This window comes from Anolis carolinensis, chromosome 1, assembly GCF_035594765.1.
Source record: "Anolis carolinensis isolate JA03-04 chromosome 1, rAnoCar3.1.pri, whole genome shotgun sequence".
Taxonomy (NCBI): Eukaryota; Metazoa; Chordata; class Lepidosauria; order Squamata; family Dactyloidae; genus Anolis; species Anolis carolinensis.
In genome coordinates, this window is record NC_085841.1 from 37461216 (window position 1) to 37481139 (window position 19924).

Genomic DNA, 19924 nt, shown 5'->3' on the forward strand with positions numbered 1-19924 from the left:
GATTCCATTAGAGAGCAGCTGTTTTCAACCTTTTTTAAAAAAGAAAAGAAAACAAATTTAAATTATTTTTAAAAGAAAAAAGTTTGATTCCTATATTTACATTTAAATTTTAAATAGAATATAAAATGGAAATTTGAATAAAATACAATTTTGGAAACAAATATAAAGCAAGTATTACAGATGGCATACTATTTATGGTGAATTAATCATGGCAACAGAGGTCATTCCAACCCAAACTAATCTGAGCCTATTTATTGGAGACCATATTTATTTCACTAAACGTTTGCCCACACTATTTCACAGGCATTTGGTTGGAAAATGAAATAATTCCAATTAACAATTTATTCTACTGATCTGTGATGACCAAAATCCATGCGATCTGTACCCCATAGAAATTGGACAATTCTGGAAATGTCTATTTTCAGTATTTCTGATTTGCACAAGGTTGCATATCCCTCATCTGGAATTTTAATTTCTAGAATACTTCATAATCCAAAACTGTCCATAGAAGTGGCTGAGAATGGGACACCTTTGCTTTCTGATGGTTCAGTGTACACAAACTTTGTTTCATGCACAAAATTATTTTAAAATATTGTGTATAAAATTAACTTTATTCTATGTGCATAAGGTATGCATGAAACATTAACGCATTTATTCCAAAATCTTGGGGGGGGGGGGGGGGTCCAACATTCATAATACTTCTGGTCCCAAGCATTTCAGGTAAAAGATATTTAGACATATTCTGAATATCAGTCTTAATGCCAATAGCTGTTACTTTTATGATTATCATGACCTTCTCCCACAGTAATGAAACACTGATTGCAACTTACGCTTTGTTATCACCCTGTTCAAAATAGTCTGAAGCTCATTTGCAGTCATTTCACAATCCTGCACAAAACAGAAAAAGAGACAAAGTAAAAAAGGGCTCATCCCCAAACCCTTGACTTAACAATTTGGTGACTTCCAGATGTTTTGAACAACAGCTCCCAAAGTACTTGACAATTAATCATGCTGGATGAGTGCTGCAGTTCAAAAACATTTAGAGGACATTAGGATTGCCATTAATTTATAGTAAACCCATAAATTTCACAGGGTTTTCTTAGGCAAGGAAAACTCAGAATTGGCTTTAGCCAGTCCCTTCCTCTGAAATATAGCCTGATATTCTTCCTCTTCTCTATCCCAAGGTCCTCTCTTAGATCCATTTGACATAAATCCCCAAGGGAAACTTACTCTGGGCTAACCAGAACCAAGCTTTCCCCAATTAGTAAGTGGAGATCCAGTTCCTTGCAATTAAGTTTTGCTCATTAAAGTCACATTTTTATTTTTAATGGTCATGTTACTGGTTTGAGTGTTGGAAAAGGACTTTGGAAAACCAAGTTCGAATCCCTGCTCAGTCATGGAGACCTACTGGGTGACCTTGGGCAAGTCACTCTCAGTTTCATAGGAAGGCAAAGGCAAACCCCATATGAACAAATCTTGCTGAGGAAACCACATGACAGGTTCTCAACCGAGGGTCCCCAGATGTTTTTGGCCTTCAACTCCCAGAAATCCTAAGAGCTGGTAAACTGGCTGGGATTTCTGGGAGTTGTAGGCCAAAAACATCTGGGGACCCCAGGTTGAGAACCACTACCTTAGAGCAACCATACATTGGAATGACTTAAAGGCAAACAACAATAACAACAACAATAACAACAACAATAACTACGTGGTCTTCTGTTCTTTAGGAAGTGAACTGGGGCGAAGGAAATTAAGGATAAAAGTAATGGACTGGTGTGTCCCGCTTAAAATCGCTAGAATCCAGTGGTTCTCCACCTGTGGGTCCCCAGATGTTTTGGCCTTCAACTCACAGGAATGCTAATAGCTGGTAAACTGGCTGGGATTTCTGAGAATTGTAGGTCAAAACAACTGGAGACCCACAGGTTGAGAACCACTGGGCTAGACAAAGAACACACTATTTTGGAAAGTAACCATTGCAGCTATTTCTGCAGAGCTCTTGGCACATACAGTGTAATGAATTCCAAGTTCTGGACTACTGGATGTTATCCCAGATCACCACAGCATGCTGGCAGCAAACTGTCTTTGCCACTATTATTATTAGACTTCATGTCTTGCCACTTCTAATAACTAATAATAATAATAATAATAACTATTTTTGTACCCCGCCTCCATCTCCCTGAAAGGACTCAAAGCCGCTTACATATGGCACAAGGTGCCTAAAACAATACATAAAATAAACACACAGTATAATACAAAATAAAACCACTAGTATATAAAAACAACAATTTGAACTCAGAACAGCACCCAATAACCTATAGTGTCGACTATTGTAAAAATACGGCCAACTGTAAACAAGAAGAAAGGAAAGGGATAGTGCAAGTTGTAGCTAAGGAACAAGGGAATGGGATGAAAGTGCTGAGCTGTATCATAATTGCAGATCATTGGGCTAGACATTCTCAAAGGCTTGTCTAAACTTTTGGAAGAGGGGGAGGGTTGGAAGGTCCACACATTGGTCCCCATAGGTTACAACAGTGTTTCTCAAAGTATGCTCCTCTAGATGTTTTGGACTTCAGCTCCCAGAAATCTCAGCCAGTTTTACCAGCTGTTAGGAATTATGGGAGCTGAAGTCCAAAACATCTGGAGAAGCACAGTTTGAGAAACTCTGGATTAGAGGAATGGGGATGAGATGAAATAAATGTCTACTGAACAAGGAAAGAAAGGAGACTGAGTAGGAAAGGAGATGGAATATCCTAGTAAAGCTGAGGTCTGTGTTAGTAAAAGCTTGTAACTGAAACCACTGTTCCATTTAGAAATCTAAACTGAGACAATATGCATGATTCTCATACACTTATGAATATAAATGTCTTATAAATATAAATGAAAGAATAATAACATAATAACATGGAAAATGAAAAATAAAAAAATTAAAAATGCAAGTTTAAAGGCTCAAAAGCATAAATAGAAATACATAACATTTTAAAAGCCCTATAAATAATTTCTCTTCTATTGTTTTATAGAAGTGGAAACAATCTAATTCCAATTTCTTAAGATGAATTAGAGGTGTATTGGTGTTAGTAAAAGGAAAGACACCAATAAAGAAGAGTATTATCTAAAAGATATTTCTCTGTTTCTGAATTCATACTAAATCTTTATTCATGCATTTTGTTTGCATCCAGAATTATCCTCTTACCTCCCCAGAAAGCTTTTCAAACAGATTCTTGAACTCGTTGTCTACATCCTTGCCTTCAACATGAGGCTAAAAGACAAGTGATTGTGAATATTACACTTTATCAGTAAGCATAGGGGTACAAATAGATGTGCAGGTACCAAAATAATGTTTTTTTCTGAATACCTGTCCCCAAGTTATGAACAAGATAGTTCTGTAGGTTTATTTTTAAGTTGAATTCATATGTAAATCAGAACCGGTACATTTTAAGTGTAACAACAGTCATATATGTATATATATGAGCTTTGGATAACATAGGGAAGGGTTAACACCCCTGTGGTGTTTGTTTCATTGTCTGTGCCCCTGTTCAAAAGATTTCACCTCACTTTCTGTCCCTGCGATAATTATATTTTGAAAAATGTGGCTTGTTGTGGAAACAAAAATTGGCGAGAAAACTTCAGTTGAGACACCTTTTCCCCATGAAAACTCTTTCAAGAGTAAATTTCCCTTCCGATGGGTAGATTTCTCTCACTCCCTGTTGTCTCATTTCCATTCTTAACTTTGACTTGTTTGTAAGTTGGATGTTAGTAACTCTGGACTGCATTTTGGATAAATGATACTCAATCTGTACTACAAAGGTTGTCTTTTTTAACAAAAACTTGCAGCTGTTGTCTGTTATAGTTTTCATATCTAAGAATCTTAGGCTGTAGGAAGCAGTGAAGACAGCTTTATCAAAGCTAATAGTGGACTATACTCATCACTGTGTTACAGAACAAATATATAACCTGAAGTCCTCAATTCCCACAGAAACAAGAAAACTGGTCCTTTTTTTAGGGAGGTCAGGAGTTGGAGAAACACTAGATTCTTGGAGATGTTAAAATGTGACTACTCCTACCTTAATAGAAAGAAAAGTATGGGTTTGGTTGTGAGGGTTGGATAGGAAAGAAGAAAACAGAGGAAACCTTGACAACAACATCACCTTGATGCCTTTCCTCCAGTAAAAGTCCCAAAATGAGGCCAACCATTACATGATCTAAGTCTGGCCTGGAATAAACCTGCACCAAAGAAAACTGTTAATCTTACCCTTCTCAGTTATACTTACCTCATATGGATTTGCAGCTACAGTGTCACCAATTTCCCTGCCAAGGGGAAAAAAGGAGAAAAGAATGCTTTTGTATCCTGCTGTTATGCTCTCAGAGCACTCAGCATGGCTTACAACATCAAAAAACCACAATTGCACTCATGCAAAATGAAGCAACTACAAACATATGCACTTTACATTTAAGTACACCATAAAACAAGAACATTATAGTATTTTTTTTTCAAAAAATCATATTAGAATAGGAAAAAGAGTTATCATCATCATAGTAAAAAGAATCTGTTTAAAAAAGAGAAATCCTAATGGATGTCCACCCTGATGGAGTTCCAGAAATGTGATGCTACCACAAGAAGACCTTCTCATATAATTTGCAAACTGACCAGGATAACTCTGGGTGACTACAATTCCCAGAATATCCTGGCCAACACAACTATGGTCAAGCTAGCTTAAGGATTCTGGGAACTGTGGTCCAGAAAATTACTTAGTAAGTTCTGCAGATGACACAAGATGGAAGTGCAGAACAGAGATTTTTGAGGCAGATATTTGTTTAACATTATTGCAGTGTATGAGAGCAAACAAGGAATATGTGGGAGAAAACATTCCTTTTGGTAACATCCAAGGCCATCTATGTATCACTGTCTTTCAGCCTTAAAGGCAAGCCTATCATAAAGTTTTCTAGGCAACATTTGTTCAGAGATGGTTTGCCTTTGCCTTCCTCAAAGGCTGAGGGAATATGACTTCCCCAGTGGGTTTCCATGGTTGAACAGGGATTTGAACCATGATCTCCAGTGTGATAATATATTACAGTATATAACCTCTGTCATGATGAAAACAGGTACAGTAGAGTCTCACTTATCCAAGCTAAACGGGCCGGCTTAAGCTTGGATAAGCGAACAACTTGGATAATAAGGAGGGATTAAGGAAAAGCCTATTAAACATCAAATTAGGTTATGATTTTACAAATTAAGCACCAAAACTTCATGTTATACAACAAATTTGACAGAAAAAGTAGTTCAATATGCAGTAATGTTATGTTGTAATTACTGTATTTACGAATTTAGCACCAAAATATCATGATATATTGAAAACATTGACTACAAAAATGGCTTGGATTATCCAGAGGCTTGGATAAGCGAAACTTGGATTAGTGAGACTCTACTGTATACTGAAACACAGAAATGAATAATCTTGGTTCAATCACATTTATTGGGTAAGGGACACAATATCCCTACTCCTGTGCTAATATAATAATAATAATAATAATAATAATAATAATAATAATAATAATAATAATAATAACAATAATAACAATACTTTATTTGTAGCCTGCTCTATCTCCCCAAGGGGATTCAGGGAGCTTACAACATAATAAAGGCAAACATTCAATGTTTGTATAAAACAGAGGTAAATATAAACAACAAAGTTAAAACAAATAATTTAAATAACAACAATTAAATAATCAGCATTTAAACCATTAAAAGCCAGGTAAGCTAGCATATCAAATATAATACATAGTCAATATACAGGTAGCAGAAACACCATGGAAAGAAGCTCCACTAGATACTGAAAAAGACATGACTTCCATACATTGAGGGTATTTGGGATAGCATCTTTTGACAATTCTTGGTAGAAGATACATACTGAGCTTTAGCTTTTTTCTCAGAGAAGACTCTGAGACAGAACTCTCCATCTTTAAAAGGTTCAAAGGTGGATGGCACAACCAGGTATTCTCCCCGAGGCAGGTGGAATCGATTTGAGACTTCACGCAAGTTGACATACGTGTCAGAGCGAGCTACAGATCTATTCGTTGAGAAGAAATCTCTGTTTAGATGAACATCTGTTTGATTTTCCAACTAGTGAAGAAAGGAAGCATAACAAAAGTTAGTTTCAAGTGAACACCATGTTACAAAGCATAACAAAACCTTCTAGCTAAGATGGTGCCATATGTACTAAACTTCAATAAGGTTTTTTTTATATCTAACAAACATTGGTGTATAGGGATATCTCCTCAAATTTGACCTGTTCATTTTCTGTGCTAGACACCAAGGGTTATTTGCTAAACAAAGGCGGGCTATCCAAGGTGCTGAACCTATATTGGAAGTAAGGTTGAGCTCTTTAGACACCTATCTCATTTCAAGTTTTGAATATGTTGGAGATCACATTCAGTACCTTGGACAGCTCTTTTGAATAATGAAATACCATAATACACAGAATAAATTACCCACATCATTGATTTAAAAGTCTCTGCAGCCCTTGGATTGATGATCTAGTCATGGGAATAAGCTCTCGTCTCAAAGAAATTTCAAGCATGGTGTGGCCATCACCTTGCTTTTCAATGCAGTTAACCTGTGTTATAATTCTCCATGAGAATTCATTTATATATGCTACAACTCCCACTCATTACACATTGATGTTTAAGCAACATTCTCTAACCAGTTTGATGCTATGCATTTGTGAAGAAAGATGGCCAACATCAATTTGTCCTCCTGTAATCAACCATAAAGTGCTTCAATTTAAAAACTCTGCTGTTTTTTCCTGGCTAGGTAGGTTGTGTGACAGTATCTTTTTCACCAGCTTCTCATCATTTTATTTTCCTGTCATCTAAATCATTTACATCTTAAAAGTCTGTAGAAAATATGGCCAACTTTGCACAAGACATATATTCTTTATATGTAAATGTTAAATGGGCAGTTTTTTTTAAAAAAAAAATCTGATTCATTTACACGCCTCAGAATTAATTGATAATCTAGTAACTGAATTTGCTACATTCATACATCTTTTCCATACTTGATAACATTGCAGCCTATATTGTAAGGCAAATGTAGTGGACTCAAATTGAACAATGAAATAAAACAAAACAAGCACTGTTTAAATAGCAGCTTTACTGCATTCGCCTTTCATAACATGACTCAACAAAGAAATCTTACAAACCAGGTGGAGTTTGTTTGAAACTGGGTGTACTGCATTATCTATTGATAATAATATAATCATATGCTCATAGAGCAAATATACCAAATACATTAGCAGCTAGGATGAGATATATCAGGATGCCAATTTGGTACATTGCACTTCTTTGTCTGTAAACCTAGTCCAGAATATTTTTCAGTGACAGTTTGGTATGATGCAAATGCCATTATTGTAGAGAACAACAAGATCATTTATGCAAAACAAAGCAAATACATTCTCTTTCCTTTTTACCCTTCTGCTGTATCTATTGACGAAGTACGGTAGACTGCAAGTGTAAGGCACAGTAAAATAATACGGTATGTATCATTTTTCAGTAACACTCCTCCTATTATTAGCTTTATAAGAACAAAATAAGAACCAGGGCCAACCCTACCATTTATCAAAATAAGATAAGCACCTCATACATTGGATGCTGGGAAGCAAGTAGAATGGCAGCCCAAATGCTTAAGGACAGAGTAGTGTGTTTGGTTCAGTCTTCTCTGTTCCTCTACTGTATAATCTGTTCCCACCTTTAGACACAAAATTTCAAATTTCCCCAAGGAGAAATCAGATGTCCCTGCACACATCAGAGGAGGAATGGTCAGTTTGAAGGCATAAGCCATAAGCAGCAGGTGATGATCTAGTCCGTTATTAGCCCTTTGGGGACACTTTGGAGAATGGATATTCCCAGCATGTATGTACCTCTTTTGGAACCTGCAAGAGACAGAAAGGGTCCTGATGAGAAAAGGCAACCATGTATTTTTCGCAAACAGTGGAATGAGCCACTCAACTATCAGGAGATTTGAGCAGTGAGACTTTTATGCTTAATGAGCACTACATTGGGGGCTTTGGGTCCTATATGAAATTTTCCCTACAATATCGCTACTCCAGTGAGATAATCCAGTCATCTGGGGCTGATTCTTAAATCCACATCCAGAATATCTGACAGTATCTTGAATTCCTTCCACGGCTTTACAACCCACTAGTCTCAGAGCACTAGTGAAGAACTAATACATGTGCATATTTTGTTAAATTGCAAGGGAGGGAGGCTGTAAAGCCAGGGTAAATGAACAGTTCTCAGAGCAGTTCCTTACTAAGCTTTTGTAATAATAATAATAATAATAAAACTTTATTTATACCCCGCCACCATCTCCCCAACGGGAGATGTAGTCCCCTTTTGTCTCTGATGGTATCTTTCTTAACATTGTGAATCATCTAAACAGAGAGCATATCAATTTTAAATTTTGTACAAACCCTGCATTGTGTTGGTAGAAATAATAATGCAGTAAAGTCTTTTTAAAATACCACAATCTTCTTCCCACACCTGGTTCAAAATCTCCCCAGTCTGGCCAATATCACTTTTTTCTCCCCCTTTTCCTCACAATTACATATGAAAGTGAGAAGAAATGGATTCAACAAGTTGATAAGTGGCCAGTGGCTTTTTAGGCAGCAAGATGCATATATACATAGATTGTCCTCCATCAGAATTAAATAATCATTAATGCTTTTTGTAAAGCCAACTGTATTTACATGGAATTTTTTCAATTACTCAATCACATAATCATAGTTAAAGTTCGCAAGCAAGGGTGGATTTTTATAAGAATTATTTTAGTTACAATTCATCTGTTAATGATAATCCCTTCTTCATCTCTGACATTAATATTGATATCTCATAAGACCTGGCTTCCGAAGTGTTTACCATTTAAGAAAGACTGGAGATATAAGATGCAATATTATAAGGCACACCAGAGAGCAGAAAGGCTGCTTTCTGCTCTACATCTTCCACAATCCCACACACCATGCTAAGTAGGAGATCCCTTGAGTTGTCATTAAAATTTAACTTTGTCTGGCTCTCATTGCAGGGTAGAAACCTTTCACCACTCTGGTGAAATACACCTGCTTGTGCCAGCCTGTCTTTGGTTTAGCATTATTCAGCTATTTTGCCATTGACCTTTGAGGACAAAACTCTGGAGAGGCTTAGCATACTGAATCAACCCTTTACTATGGATATTATTAATCAGATCATTGGTCCAGTTGTCTTAATAATTCCCATTTAGAAAGGTAACAGCTTTCTATAATCTCCATTAAGGTACCATGGACTGAACCAGGAATCTTATGTGGTTGCAGCTTCTAGTCTGTCACTCAACTCTAATCCAATAAAGGAACAGAGGAAGAGAAGTAAATTTTCTATTGGAAGTAATGATCAAAGATAGTAGTTCTTAACCTTTGTCCTGCCCCCATATATTTCTGACATCAAGTCCTAAAAAACCTAGTAGCATTGCCAATGGCAAGGGACTTTTAACAGATGGTTCAAAATGTATAAACATGTCAGCACTTCTAGGGTAGATGTGGGCAGTAACCCATTGCCTTGATGACACACAGACTCACCAGAAAACTTCAGTGTGATTTATGCAGTTGCTCAATTGACTGACCCCAAACTTCCCCCTTCCAAATGTTGCCATTGCTTCCATCAAATCCTCCCGCAAAGTCACTGCTCTGCTGTTTGCTTGTCTAAGAGGACAACAGTTTTCTTAGAAAAGACAGCACCTAAGAATGACTGTTCTTGCATTTCCTCTTCCCTGTGCAAATTATACTCTGTACAGCCAGCTGAAGAATTGGGTATAAGGCTTGCAGGAGTATGCCTATGATGGGGAAAAATCTCACATAATCTGAAACATCCCTTTACAATACCTACTATGAATATCACTTTCTTCAAAAGATGCCAAATGGCTGAGTGGAAGCTAACTGAGTGGAAGCCTCTTGCAGCAGCTTATATGGAAGTCACCCAGATGACCAACCCTTTTCCCAAGAGAGGTTTGACATCCGGAAAGCTCCTGAAGCAGTTACGAAACCAATAACAAAGTCACCACCCCTGCTTCAAAGGATTCATCAGATGGCTCTGTGTATGTTTGTGTGTGTAGTTCTTGCCATCAGCTGCTAAAGCCCGACCCACTACTGCAGTGGTTCTCAACCTTTGGTCCTCCAGATGTTTTGGACTTCAATCCCCAGAAATCCCAGTCATCTTACCAGCTGTTAGGAATTGTGAGAGCTGAAGTCCAAAACACCTGGAGGACCAAAGGTTGGGAACCACTGCACTACTGGCCCAGATACGCTTACCGGCATATATGCACCCATTCCCTGCTTGTTATTATGTGCATATATGCACCCAGGGCAAAAACATGGGGCCAGGAGAGTCAGAAGGAACAAGTCATATACCTGATAAATGGAGTAGCCAATACTGAGCAGCGCTTCCCCCATCCTCTTTTGCCTCCTGCGATTCTTCTGCATCAAGCCAATCAGCACCGTACAAGATGGTTCACTTGCACTTCCTTCATGGTCATCGTCCGGCTCATCCAGACTGATTTTAAACTGTGGGTTGGTCCAGTATGTTGCTATAAAGACCAAAATAAAGTCAGAGAGTGAAGTGCAATGAAAGAAGAATATCTTTGCTACTAATACAGCCAGATTCACCACTGCAAGAGTTGCAGGGAGCAAGTTCTATTTTGATTTCTAGCCATCTCCCCATTATAATGATATAGTCTATACCACCTCTTTTTTCCTCCACTATTAAGAGACATTGCAGGTGGGAGTAATGACTGGCTGAAATGGCCTTGTTCATTAACACAGGCTTGCCAAATATCCCCAAGAGCTGTTCACTAGAGACAAACCCTCTAAGAAACAAATCTCAAATATGGCTTTGAAATGAAACTTAAAACCATAACCATAAATGAATGAATGACTGAATCACTAACGATGAACTATTCAAGGGCAAATACATTCAGACCAATCTGTTGCTAGTTTTTCTGTTTGTTTCATCACTACATACCAATATAATTTAGTAGATACTTGGTCTTATAGTTGGAGTGAGATATTGCTGTACAGTGTACTTCAACCATTCTTGACTGAGGTATGAGCAGGTGAAAACTGAACTAATTCTTGTTCACCCATACATTGTAATTATCACTAGCTCATTAAAATTCAAACTCCTGAAAGAAGGTGGCCTTCTAATTAAGGCGAGATGAAACTTAACAAAATGGTTGATCTGTGATCTTTCTTCACTGACTAGAGCAGTGGTTTCTCAACCTGTCTGTCCCCAAGAAATCCCAGCCAGTTTACCAGTTTTTAGGATTTCTGGGAGTTGAAAGCCAAAACATCTGGGGACCCACAGGTTGAGAACCACTGGACTAGAGAATCCTCCCATAGTCCATGTAACTATAAAGGGGTTTTGTGGCAGACCTGATATTCCAGAGTCTGTGCCCTACAAAGCAACTGAGAAATAAATTTCGAGCATAGGCCCATGGGACTGAACCTACAACACCCCACATTTGCTAATAAAGACAGTCCTTCATGTTCAAAAGGGATAGGGACACATGACTTCTGTGAAAGAGAAAACTGTAATTAAGGAAATTGATATTTTTTTCTGGAAGAACACCTCTTTAGGAATTTCTAGGTCTTTCAGCACAAATCTATTGTCAACCTCCCTGGAGACTGATCACTGGAATACTTCGAGATTCCTAGAGAGCTGTTTTTTCTAGAAGTCACTAGGTCCTCCAGGATGATCAGAAAAAGTTGACCATAGAAAACCAGAGGACCTAGAGATTCCTAGATTTAACATTTCAATAAAATATGTAAATAATTAAATCCTCAAATGTCAAATCCTCAAATGTTGAGCGGTGGCTATATACCTGACTGCAGCTAAAGCTATTATAAATAGAGATAATCAATTTCCTGGTTAAGAGACAGACAAAGGATTTTACTCTTGACCTGCCCAAGGCAAACAGTGTCACAGAACCATTCCCCACAGTGAAAAGTGACATGGTTTCTATACAAACAATGACTTGTAGAAATATTAATATATCTGGGCCTGCAAGCTTTTGTTATTACAGCTAGATTAGATGCTATAAAGCTTATAGTTTCCAAAAATGGCTCTTGCAAGAAACACTATGGTTTTATTACCCTGCAGCAAATCTATTTTCCTACTTGAAGTCATTTCTTAAAAATGTTTAATTAACCCAAATTGCACTTGCTATTCATTTTAATTACAGGTTAGAGTTGGAGCCCCAAATGACAATGGAATTAAAAGTAATTTAGCATCAGACAAATGAAAATAAAACAGTTTCACTAGACTATTAAAGCAGTATACATTTACTGTAGTTATGGCATATTGCAGATGGAATGAGATGTATAAATAAAAATTAAAAAGAAATAACAGTGATAAATGAAAACAAATATGAGAAGCAATTAGAATAGCACCACGAGCACTATACAGTGGATTTTGCACTGGAAATGAGGACCTTCAGAAATTATGTACAACCCCCAGTAAAAAGGAGCATATATAGATGCAAGTGTATACATCCACTTGTGAATCATAGTTCAATTTTATCTTTGAATATTAATCTCCCATGACTACCATGTTGTCTTTAATCACACATTTTGTTCTGCAAGCTTATACTATAATATTTCATTGTGCATGATCCTGAGAGATATTTGCTAAAGGATAACTAATAAATCTTTCAAAGGAATAAAATTAAATATGAAGAAATACATTTTATGAAACAAACAAGAATCACATAGGACCCATAGAATGAATGCATATCTTTTTAAATCCAAGAGCTGTAATTGATACAGCACAAAAGTATGTTAACTGAGCTGGACATCTCTAACCCCATAAGACATCTGTGATCAGCTCAACTGAGCCTTCCATTTTGGGGGCTGCTTCCAAGTGCATTAATTGCCAAACCGTTAAGCTTTTGCTTTTCCATTATCATATTATTTCTATTAGGAGACAGGAGGGGGTGCATGGGATTTTCTGCCTTCCATGCCAAAACAAAAACACCCTTTCCAAGCTTTGAGAATTATGCATCTTGCCATGGTAATGGTAGGAACTTTTTTCTAATCAACCTCAGAGAGCAAAATGCACACAAACTACCCCACCTCTACCATGCCATGTATCCCTTTGGCCATTTGGTTGGATCCCGAGGAAGGTGTGCTTTAATACTATACTGAGTGTTATTGTATTTTACTATTATACTTTGCCTTGTTAAATAATCTTGACATGAGCTATCATGAGTTTAAAGAAAATGGTGCAATAGAAATCAAATAAATAAATAATTACAAATGAAAATGGCCACACATAGCCTTGCAATACAAACATTATTTTTGACAACACTAATACCAGGTAAAGCCTGGAAATTTTCTTTTCTTTTTTTGGATCACAATTCCTAGAACATAGCAGGTGGCATGCTTCATTGGGATTCTGAGTTGTAGCCCAAAAAAATAATATTTTTTCCAGACCCTGGCAGTGGTTGGCTTCCCCTTGGAGACTTTATACCTGGATAGTTCTGACATCCCCCGGCTGTAGAGCCCCGCCGCCAGTGTCCATTGAACAATGTCATGCCCCACTTATGAAGGTGATTGCTTGTCAGGGTGTCGGGGGTCAAGTTGCAGATCTCAAGCCTCGTAAACTGCCTTTGAAAGTCGGCCAAGGACATCCTGCCACCACAGAAAAAGAACACAGGAGTGCTTATTGAATCTGGAGCACAGCCATACCCACTTGCCATTGATTTATTTTCTGCCAAGGCTGCAGACAGTCATGGGACCAACAAAATTACTTGGCATTACAATCCATAGTAGTTTCTAGGAATCTCCACATCCTCTTCAAACCTGAAATTTTCAGCAATCAGTCTTGTTCCATCTAGTCATCATGCAATCCTTAGCTCACAATGGATTGGATTAGATGCTATTACAAAAGCGCGGAGCCACAGATCCTACCCATGTTACATTTCCAGTAATGGTTTGAGAGAATCCCAGGGAAAGGAATTATTAAAGAGCCCCATTTTCCCCCTCAGGAAACAGTGAGATAAAAAGGGTTTGCTTGGTTTTTTGTTTTTTTTAAAATGCATTAATGCCCTCAAGCATCTAAAAGATGTGATTTCACTTTGAAACCAGAGGAATGGTGTGTGTTCAAAAACAACCAGGATCAAAGTATGGACAAATTCTTTTGCAGGTTTAGATTCAGCCTCAGATAAATGTGCACATTTAATCCACACAACTTCTAAGCTACCATGCAGCCTGTTAAATAGGAACAGTAGCTTACCTATATTTACGTCCTTGTTTTATTGTATCTCAAAACTTAGAAATATCCTGTACCCCCACTACATATTCCTTTAGGTTGTCTCTTTCATTTTTAATTGCTAATATAGCAGGTTTTGGTGGCAAAGCTCTGTTTTTTCTGAAACGAAAATGAACTACAACTGGGGATACTGTTAATCCTTTCCTCCTCCAGCACAGTCCCAATTAAAATCCCCACCAGTACAGCTACTTTAAGCTCCCACAGGCACCCAACATTGACAATGAAGATTTTCCTTTATACCATCCTCTAATGGGAGTTTTTATTATTTTTGTCAGGACTGTGTGATACAAGAAAACATTAAAACTTCTTCTCTCTGTGTCTGATGTAATCCTAACAAGATTCAGACTTTCTCATTCCTCCTATGATCAATTTAAAAATGTATAAATGAGGGCTAAGCAAAGTGAGGCAACCTCCTAAAGCAACAGATACTAAGAGCAGAAACAACAGCCATGCCTCTTAAGTCTCCTAATCATGTTTGTCTCTGGGACAGCAGAGCTCTGTGTGGCATACAAGCTGACCAAATTACCATACTACCCTCGGCTAGTTAATAATATAAAACCTCAAAAGCCTTTGACAATACATAAAACCCAATTGCCAATTAGCTAGCTGCAGTGCATGAAGTGGAGAAGGATACCATATTGTCTTTTTCTCAGGCAGGAACGTGTCTTGGGGTAGCTCCAGAAAGATACAAGACTAAATGATATGTTTAACATCCCATCTAGACTGACTCTGCATATCTCCACTGCATAGTATCGCTGCCCCATATATACATCTTTTAATCCAAATTGAAATCAGATTGGAAAGCCACATGAGGTCACTGTGATGCAGGGAGGTGTTTCTGCTGTGTGCATATGTTTTCCATATTAGCTTGTGTCCAATTACATGATAACTACAATTTTTTCTTAATTCCTGCCACACGTGTACATAATCACTTAATTAAATAGCCATTGTTTTTCCTGCTTTTGATTGCCCACCTATGCTTCTATAAAGAGAAGCCAGTAGGGCAGAGGGAATGAAATGCCAACCTGCTAATGTGTGCAATAGTACAGTAGAGTCTCACTTATCCAACATGCACTTATCCAACGTTCTGGATTATCCAACGCATTTTTGTAGTCAATGTTTTCAATACATCTTGATATTTTGGTGCTAAATTCGTAAATACAGTAATTACTACGTAGCATTACTGCATATTGAACTGCTTTTTCTGTCAAATTTGTTGTATAACATGATGTTTTGGTGCCTAATTTGTAAAATCATAACCTAATTTGATGTTTAATAGGCTTCTCCTTAATCTCTCCTTATTATCCAACATATTCACATATCCAATGTTCTGCCGGCCCGTTTATGTTGGATAAGTAACTCTACTGTATGTATGAAAAGATTTCCATACAAATGACAAATCACACAAAAACCCCACCCCCAAAAGGTGACACCAGGGCCATAGCCAGAAAAAAATTTCGGGAGGGGTTTTGAAAATTTCGGGGGGGTTGAACCCCTAGCACACACCTCTCCCCGCTACAAACCTGTCAATATCTGCTTGAAATAGTGCCTGGAGGGACTCTTAATGTTTTGCGTCTCATAGACTTAGCATGGGGATTTGGTTAACCAGTTAAAATTCATGAGTAAACCAGGTTTTTTTTATAACCTGAAAAATTTGGGGGGGGGTTGAACCCCTAAAACTGCCCCCTCGCTACAGGCCAGGGTGACACCATCTTTTCTAAGCATTGGTACACATATGGGAGTTCCCCTTCCATGGTGGGTGCAACAAGGTGACCACCCAAAGCTTGTCTCTTTCCCTCTCTCTACAATTCTACTGCAACCCAAATTCAGTGATCAAACCAAACATTTAACAAGCTGTTTCTTCCCAAAGAGAGTGAAATAAAACAGATTTTTTTAAAAAAAAATGTATTTAACCCTCAGACATTAAAAGAAGTATTTTCACATCTGAACAAGAGAAATGCCATGGGTTCAAATAGAACTGAAATCAAGGTAAAGAAACATTATTTAGCCCAATACTTCTCAACCTGTGGGTCCCTCCAGATGTTTTGGCCTTCAATTCCAGAAATCCTAACAGCTGGTAAACTAGCTGGGATTTCTGGGAGTTGTAGGACAAATTGCCTGGGAACTCACAGATTGAGAACCACTGATTTAGCCTGTACAGATTCAACTGTTGTTTCACTCCTACTCAACGGTGTGCATGATCCCTTTCCCTCATTTTTAAAATTTTCCTTATCTCTCTTTTTCCTACTTTTCTTTACCTAAAATGTTCTCTCACTTTTTATGTAATCAAAACCCTTTCTCTCTCAATAAAAATTATTTTTTTAAAAAAATGGTGTGCATAACTAGGGATGTAGTTCCAAAAGCATATTTATCAACTATCTCCTGGGGTTGGAAATGTTCTCACCAAAATTCCCCATCATCGGCTTGCTTATCCAGAGCATTCTTTTCCTTGGGGTCAATATAATTCCATTCTGGAGCACTGCAAGGGATATGAAAAAAAAAAATAAACCATCAGTTAGGTAGTACTGTGTTATTCTTATGGGGAAATACCTGTTCGGCCCATCTCAATATTTATGTGAAATACAAACCAGTGGAATCTCAAGTGGAAAGAAATCATTTGACTCCACACACAAAAAACTTAAATAGATAACAAATCTACCTATAAAATGTAAAAATGACATCCTTATGATCAACTAAAATTCTATAGTGTTTTTCTTTCTTTAAGTTCTTGTATTCAGAGCAATACATGGTATATGTCTTTAAGCTGTCTGCCAACTCATGGCAACCTCTTGGATTTCATAGAGTTTCCTTAGGCAATGAGTACTCAGAGGTGGTATGCCTTTCTCTAAAGATAGCTCATAATACGTGATACGTCCTGACAGTCTCCCTTCCAGGTATTATTAACCAGGCCTGACCCAACTCGGCTTCCAAGATCATACAGTATCTGGTGCCTTCAAGGCATTTTGAACTTACATTTCTATTCCATTCATCTGAGGAGGAGGAAGAGGAATCTTATCTATACTCTACCTTCCCCCCTAAACAGATTTAAAGATGTCAGGGTAGAATTAAACAGTTTAATCCTGCCACCTTCTGAGTCATGTCAAATGCATTTAAAAAAAAAGATTCCGGCTTTTCCCATAATCTCGACCTTTCCACCAAAGAAGGCTGCTCAGCCCAGGTTTGCAGCTAGCTATCAGGGACCCATAAACAGAAGCATTGCCCACGCTCAGATAAAAACTTCACTTCCGAACACCCCAAATTTCTAGCATTGTAGAGACACTGAAAAATATTTCTTTGGATGCTTAAGCAGTATTTCTAAATGTTCAAATTAAGTTTCAAGTTATTGTGATGTTAGAAACTTGGGGAACGGCTAAAAACTCCATGGGAGGGGGGAGAATTCGAATTTGGAAAGTCAGACCCCTCATTCCCTCCCCACCACTGCTCCCCCAGATGCCTCCCTTCCTCTTCCCCTTCTACTACCAGGGAAAGACCTCTTTATTAAGCTGGGCCTTTCATAACAAGCTACTTTCTTACCTGCTATGAAAGGAGCTTGTCAGTGAATTAATGTTGTATTTTTTTCTTTTATTGGCCTTTTAACTACTGTTTTAAATGTTATACTTTTATTCATTTTATACATTATACATTTGTACTGTCTTCTTAATTGTAGACTCCCCCTTGTAGAAGAAAAGTGGTACAGTGTTCCCTCACTTATGGCGGGGGTTAGGTTCCAGGACCACCCGCAATAAGTGAAAATCCACAAAGTAGGGACGCTATATTTATTTTAATATTTATACATTATTTTAGTAGTTATACACTATTTTAAGTCTTTATCAACCAATTTTGTGTTAATAAATCACTTCCTTCTCCTCCAGTTGCCATTCGGGCTCCTTTTCTCTCCCTTTGGCTTCTCCTTCCTCCCTTCCTTAGGCTGTAAATTGTAATTTTTAATGATTTATAATAGTCTTTTAGAATTTATTGAAAAACCACGAAAAGTGAACCGCAAAGTAGTGAGGGAACACCGTAATACATTCTATGTCAATTTGGCTGTTTTTCTGCTTTGGATTTTATTCAGAACTGTTTAAACTGGCTTGTTGTGTGTTTTCCGGGCTGGAACATGGTCATACAGCCCGGAAAATTCACAACAATCCAGTGATTCTGGCCATGAAAGCCTTCGATAACACTGTTTTAACTGTTGGTGGTTAGTAATGTGAAGGAAGACTAAGAAAAGCAGAACATGAGGAGAAAAAATTATTTGACTGTGAGTGCATTAATCCTTGTATGTAATTTATTTAACAGTGAATTTCCCAGTATTATCCAGGCATGGAAACATAAAGGAAACCCAGGTGCACGATAATAAATTGCCCTACTGATTTATTAATGCTACTTTCTTCCTATTAGTTGCTATTTGATTTATTAACTTATTCTGATCTAATTTTAGAAGAACTTCATATATTATAACAAATGACCAAAGAGGATGCAAGAGAGATTAATGCATTTCCAGTACAGTATAACATTCAACCAAGTGGTATGAACATCATTTCTGTTATGAGAGAGTGGAGCTAGATAAAACTAGGGAACTTAAGTGCAGGTGGTACACTGCATGTAGCCATTCAATCAATTCCCTCTGAGATTTGAACTAGTGAGAATGTTCAAAATCCTGCTGAGATATGAAGAATTTCAGGTGACCTTGGATTAGTCACACCATTTCTAACCTTCTTCTCAGCGTTGTTAGAAAGCTAACATGGAATAATCCCGCATATATCAACCTTGAGGCAGGATAAATATCAATGCTAATGAATAAACAGATGAATTAATGGTATTTCAGATATTACAGTTAAAACATGACAAAATGCATAGCATTGTGAAGGTCATCCAATATAAAAAGAAGAAAATGTAGAGTGTAACAGCATACTTATCACTCCAGGCTCCAGTCCACTCCACTTCACCCCATGGATTTCTTATTCTGAGAAGTTTCACTGGCTGCCCGCGGTAGTTAACCTGTGGGGGAACACCACAAGCAGAACTGCAGGCTGCTAATCATTCCAACTTTATGTTTTATGTTATGATATATTGACTATTCTTCCTTAAGAACAAAAACAATGCATCTCAATTGTTAGGATCTTTTTGAAATCTGTGATCAACACAAAAACTGTAAAATCACAAAGAAGAACTGAAAAAAATCTCTTGGGACCCTCAGTAGAGTCAGGATCAGGGTGATGGATTGGCCACTATGATACAAGGGGTCGGCGAACACACTAGATTTTTACTAAACTCCTTGCAAAGTGACTTTCAGTTGAATGGGAGTTTTTCTAGAGCTGGTCAGAGAAGCTACAGGAGAAGTGGGGGCAAAATCCAAAATGATTTACCACCCCTTCGGCAGCAGATTGACTTACTTATTCTCCCACTACAGTCCTCACAAAAGCAGATTTTTTTTCAAAGCAAAATTATTCTGAAATAAACAAGAAACTTCCAGAGATTCCGCATATATCTTAGGAAATGTAGTCACTTGTCGATCTGTCCTTAAACTGAGTGGTTAGAACATTTATCCATCATCTTAAAATTCTTTGGATTCATAATGGTGTTT

General features: G+C 37.6%; 1 protein-coding gene across 1 annotated transcript in view; it reads right to left on the minus strand.

The window, feature by feature from the left end:
* Positions 1-19924, minus strand: part of capn8 (calpain 8) — a 56737-nt gene that overhangs the window by 21034 nt on the left and 15779 nt on the right. Inside the window, exons 7-15 of the mRNA XM_008125885.3 lie at positions 19253-19338; positions 16745-16819; positions 13540-13700; positions 10425-10600; positions 7911-7922; positions 5904-6115; positions 4266-4302; positions 3188-3253; positions 831-888 (exon numbers count right to left, since the gene is read on the minus strand). Coding sequence (XP_008124092.2) covers positions 831-888; positions 3188-3253; positions 4266-4302; positions 5904-6115; positions 7911-7922; positions 10425-10600; positions 13540-13700; positions 16745-16819; positions 19253-19338 — 883 coding nt within the window. The remainder of the gene's footprint in view (positions 1-830; positions 889-3187; positions 3254-4265; positions 4303-5903; positions 6116-7910; positions 7923-10424; positions 10601-13539; positions 13701-16744; positions 16820-19252; positions 19339-19924) is intronic.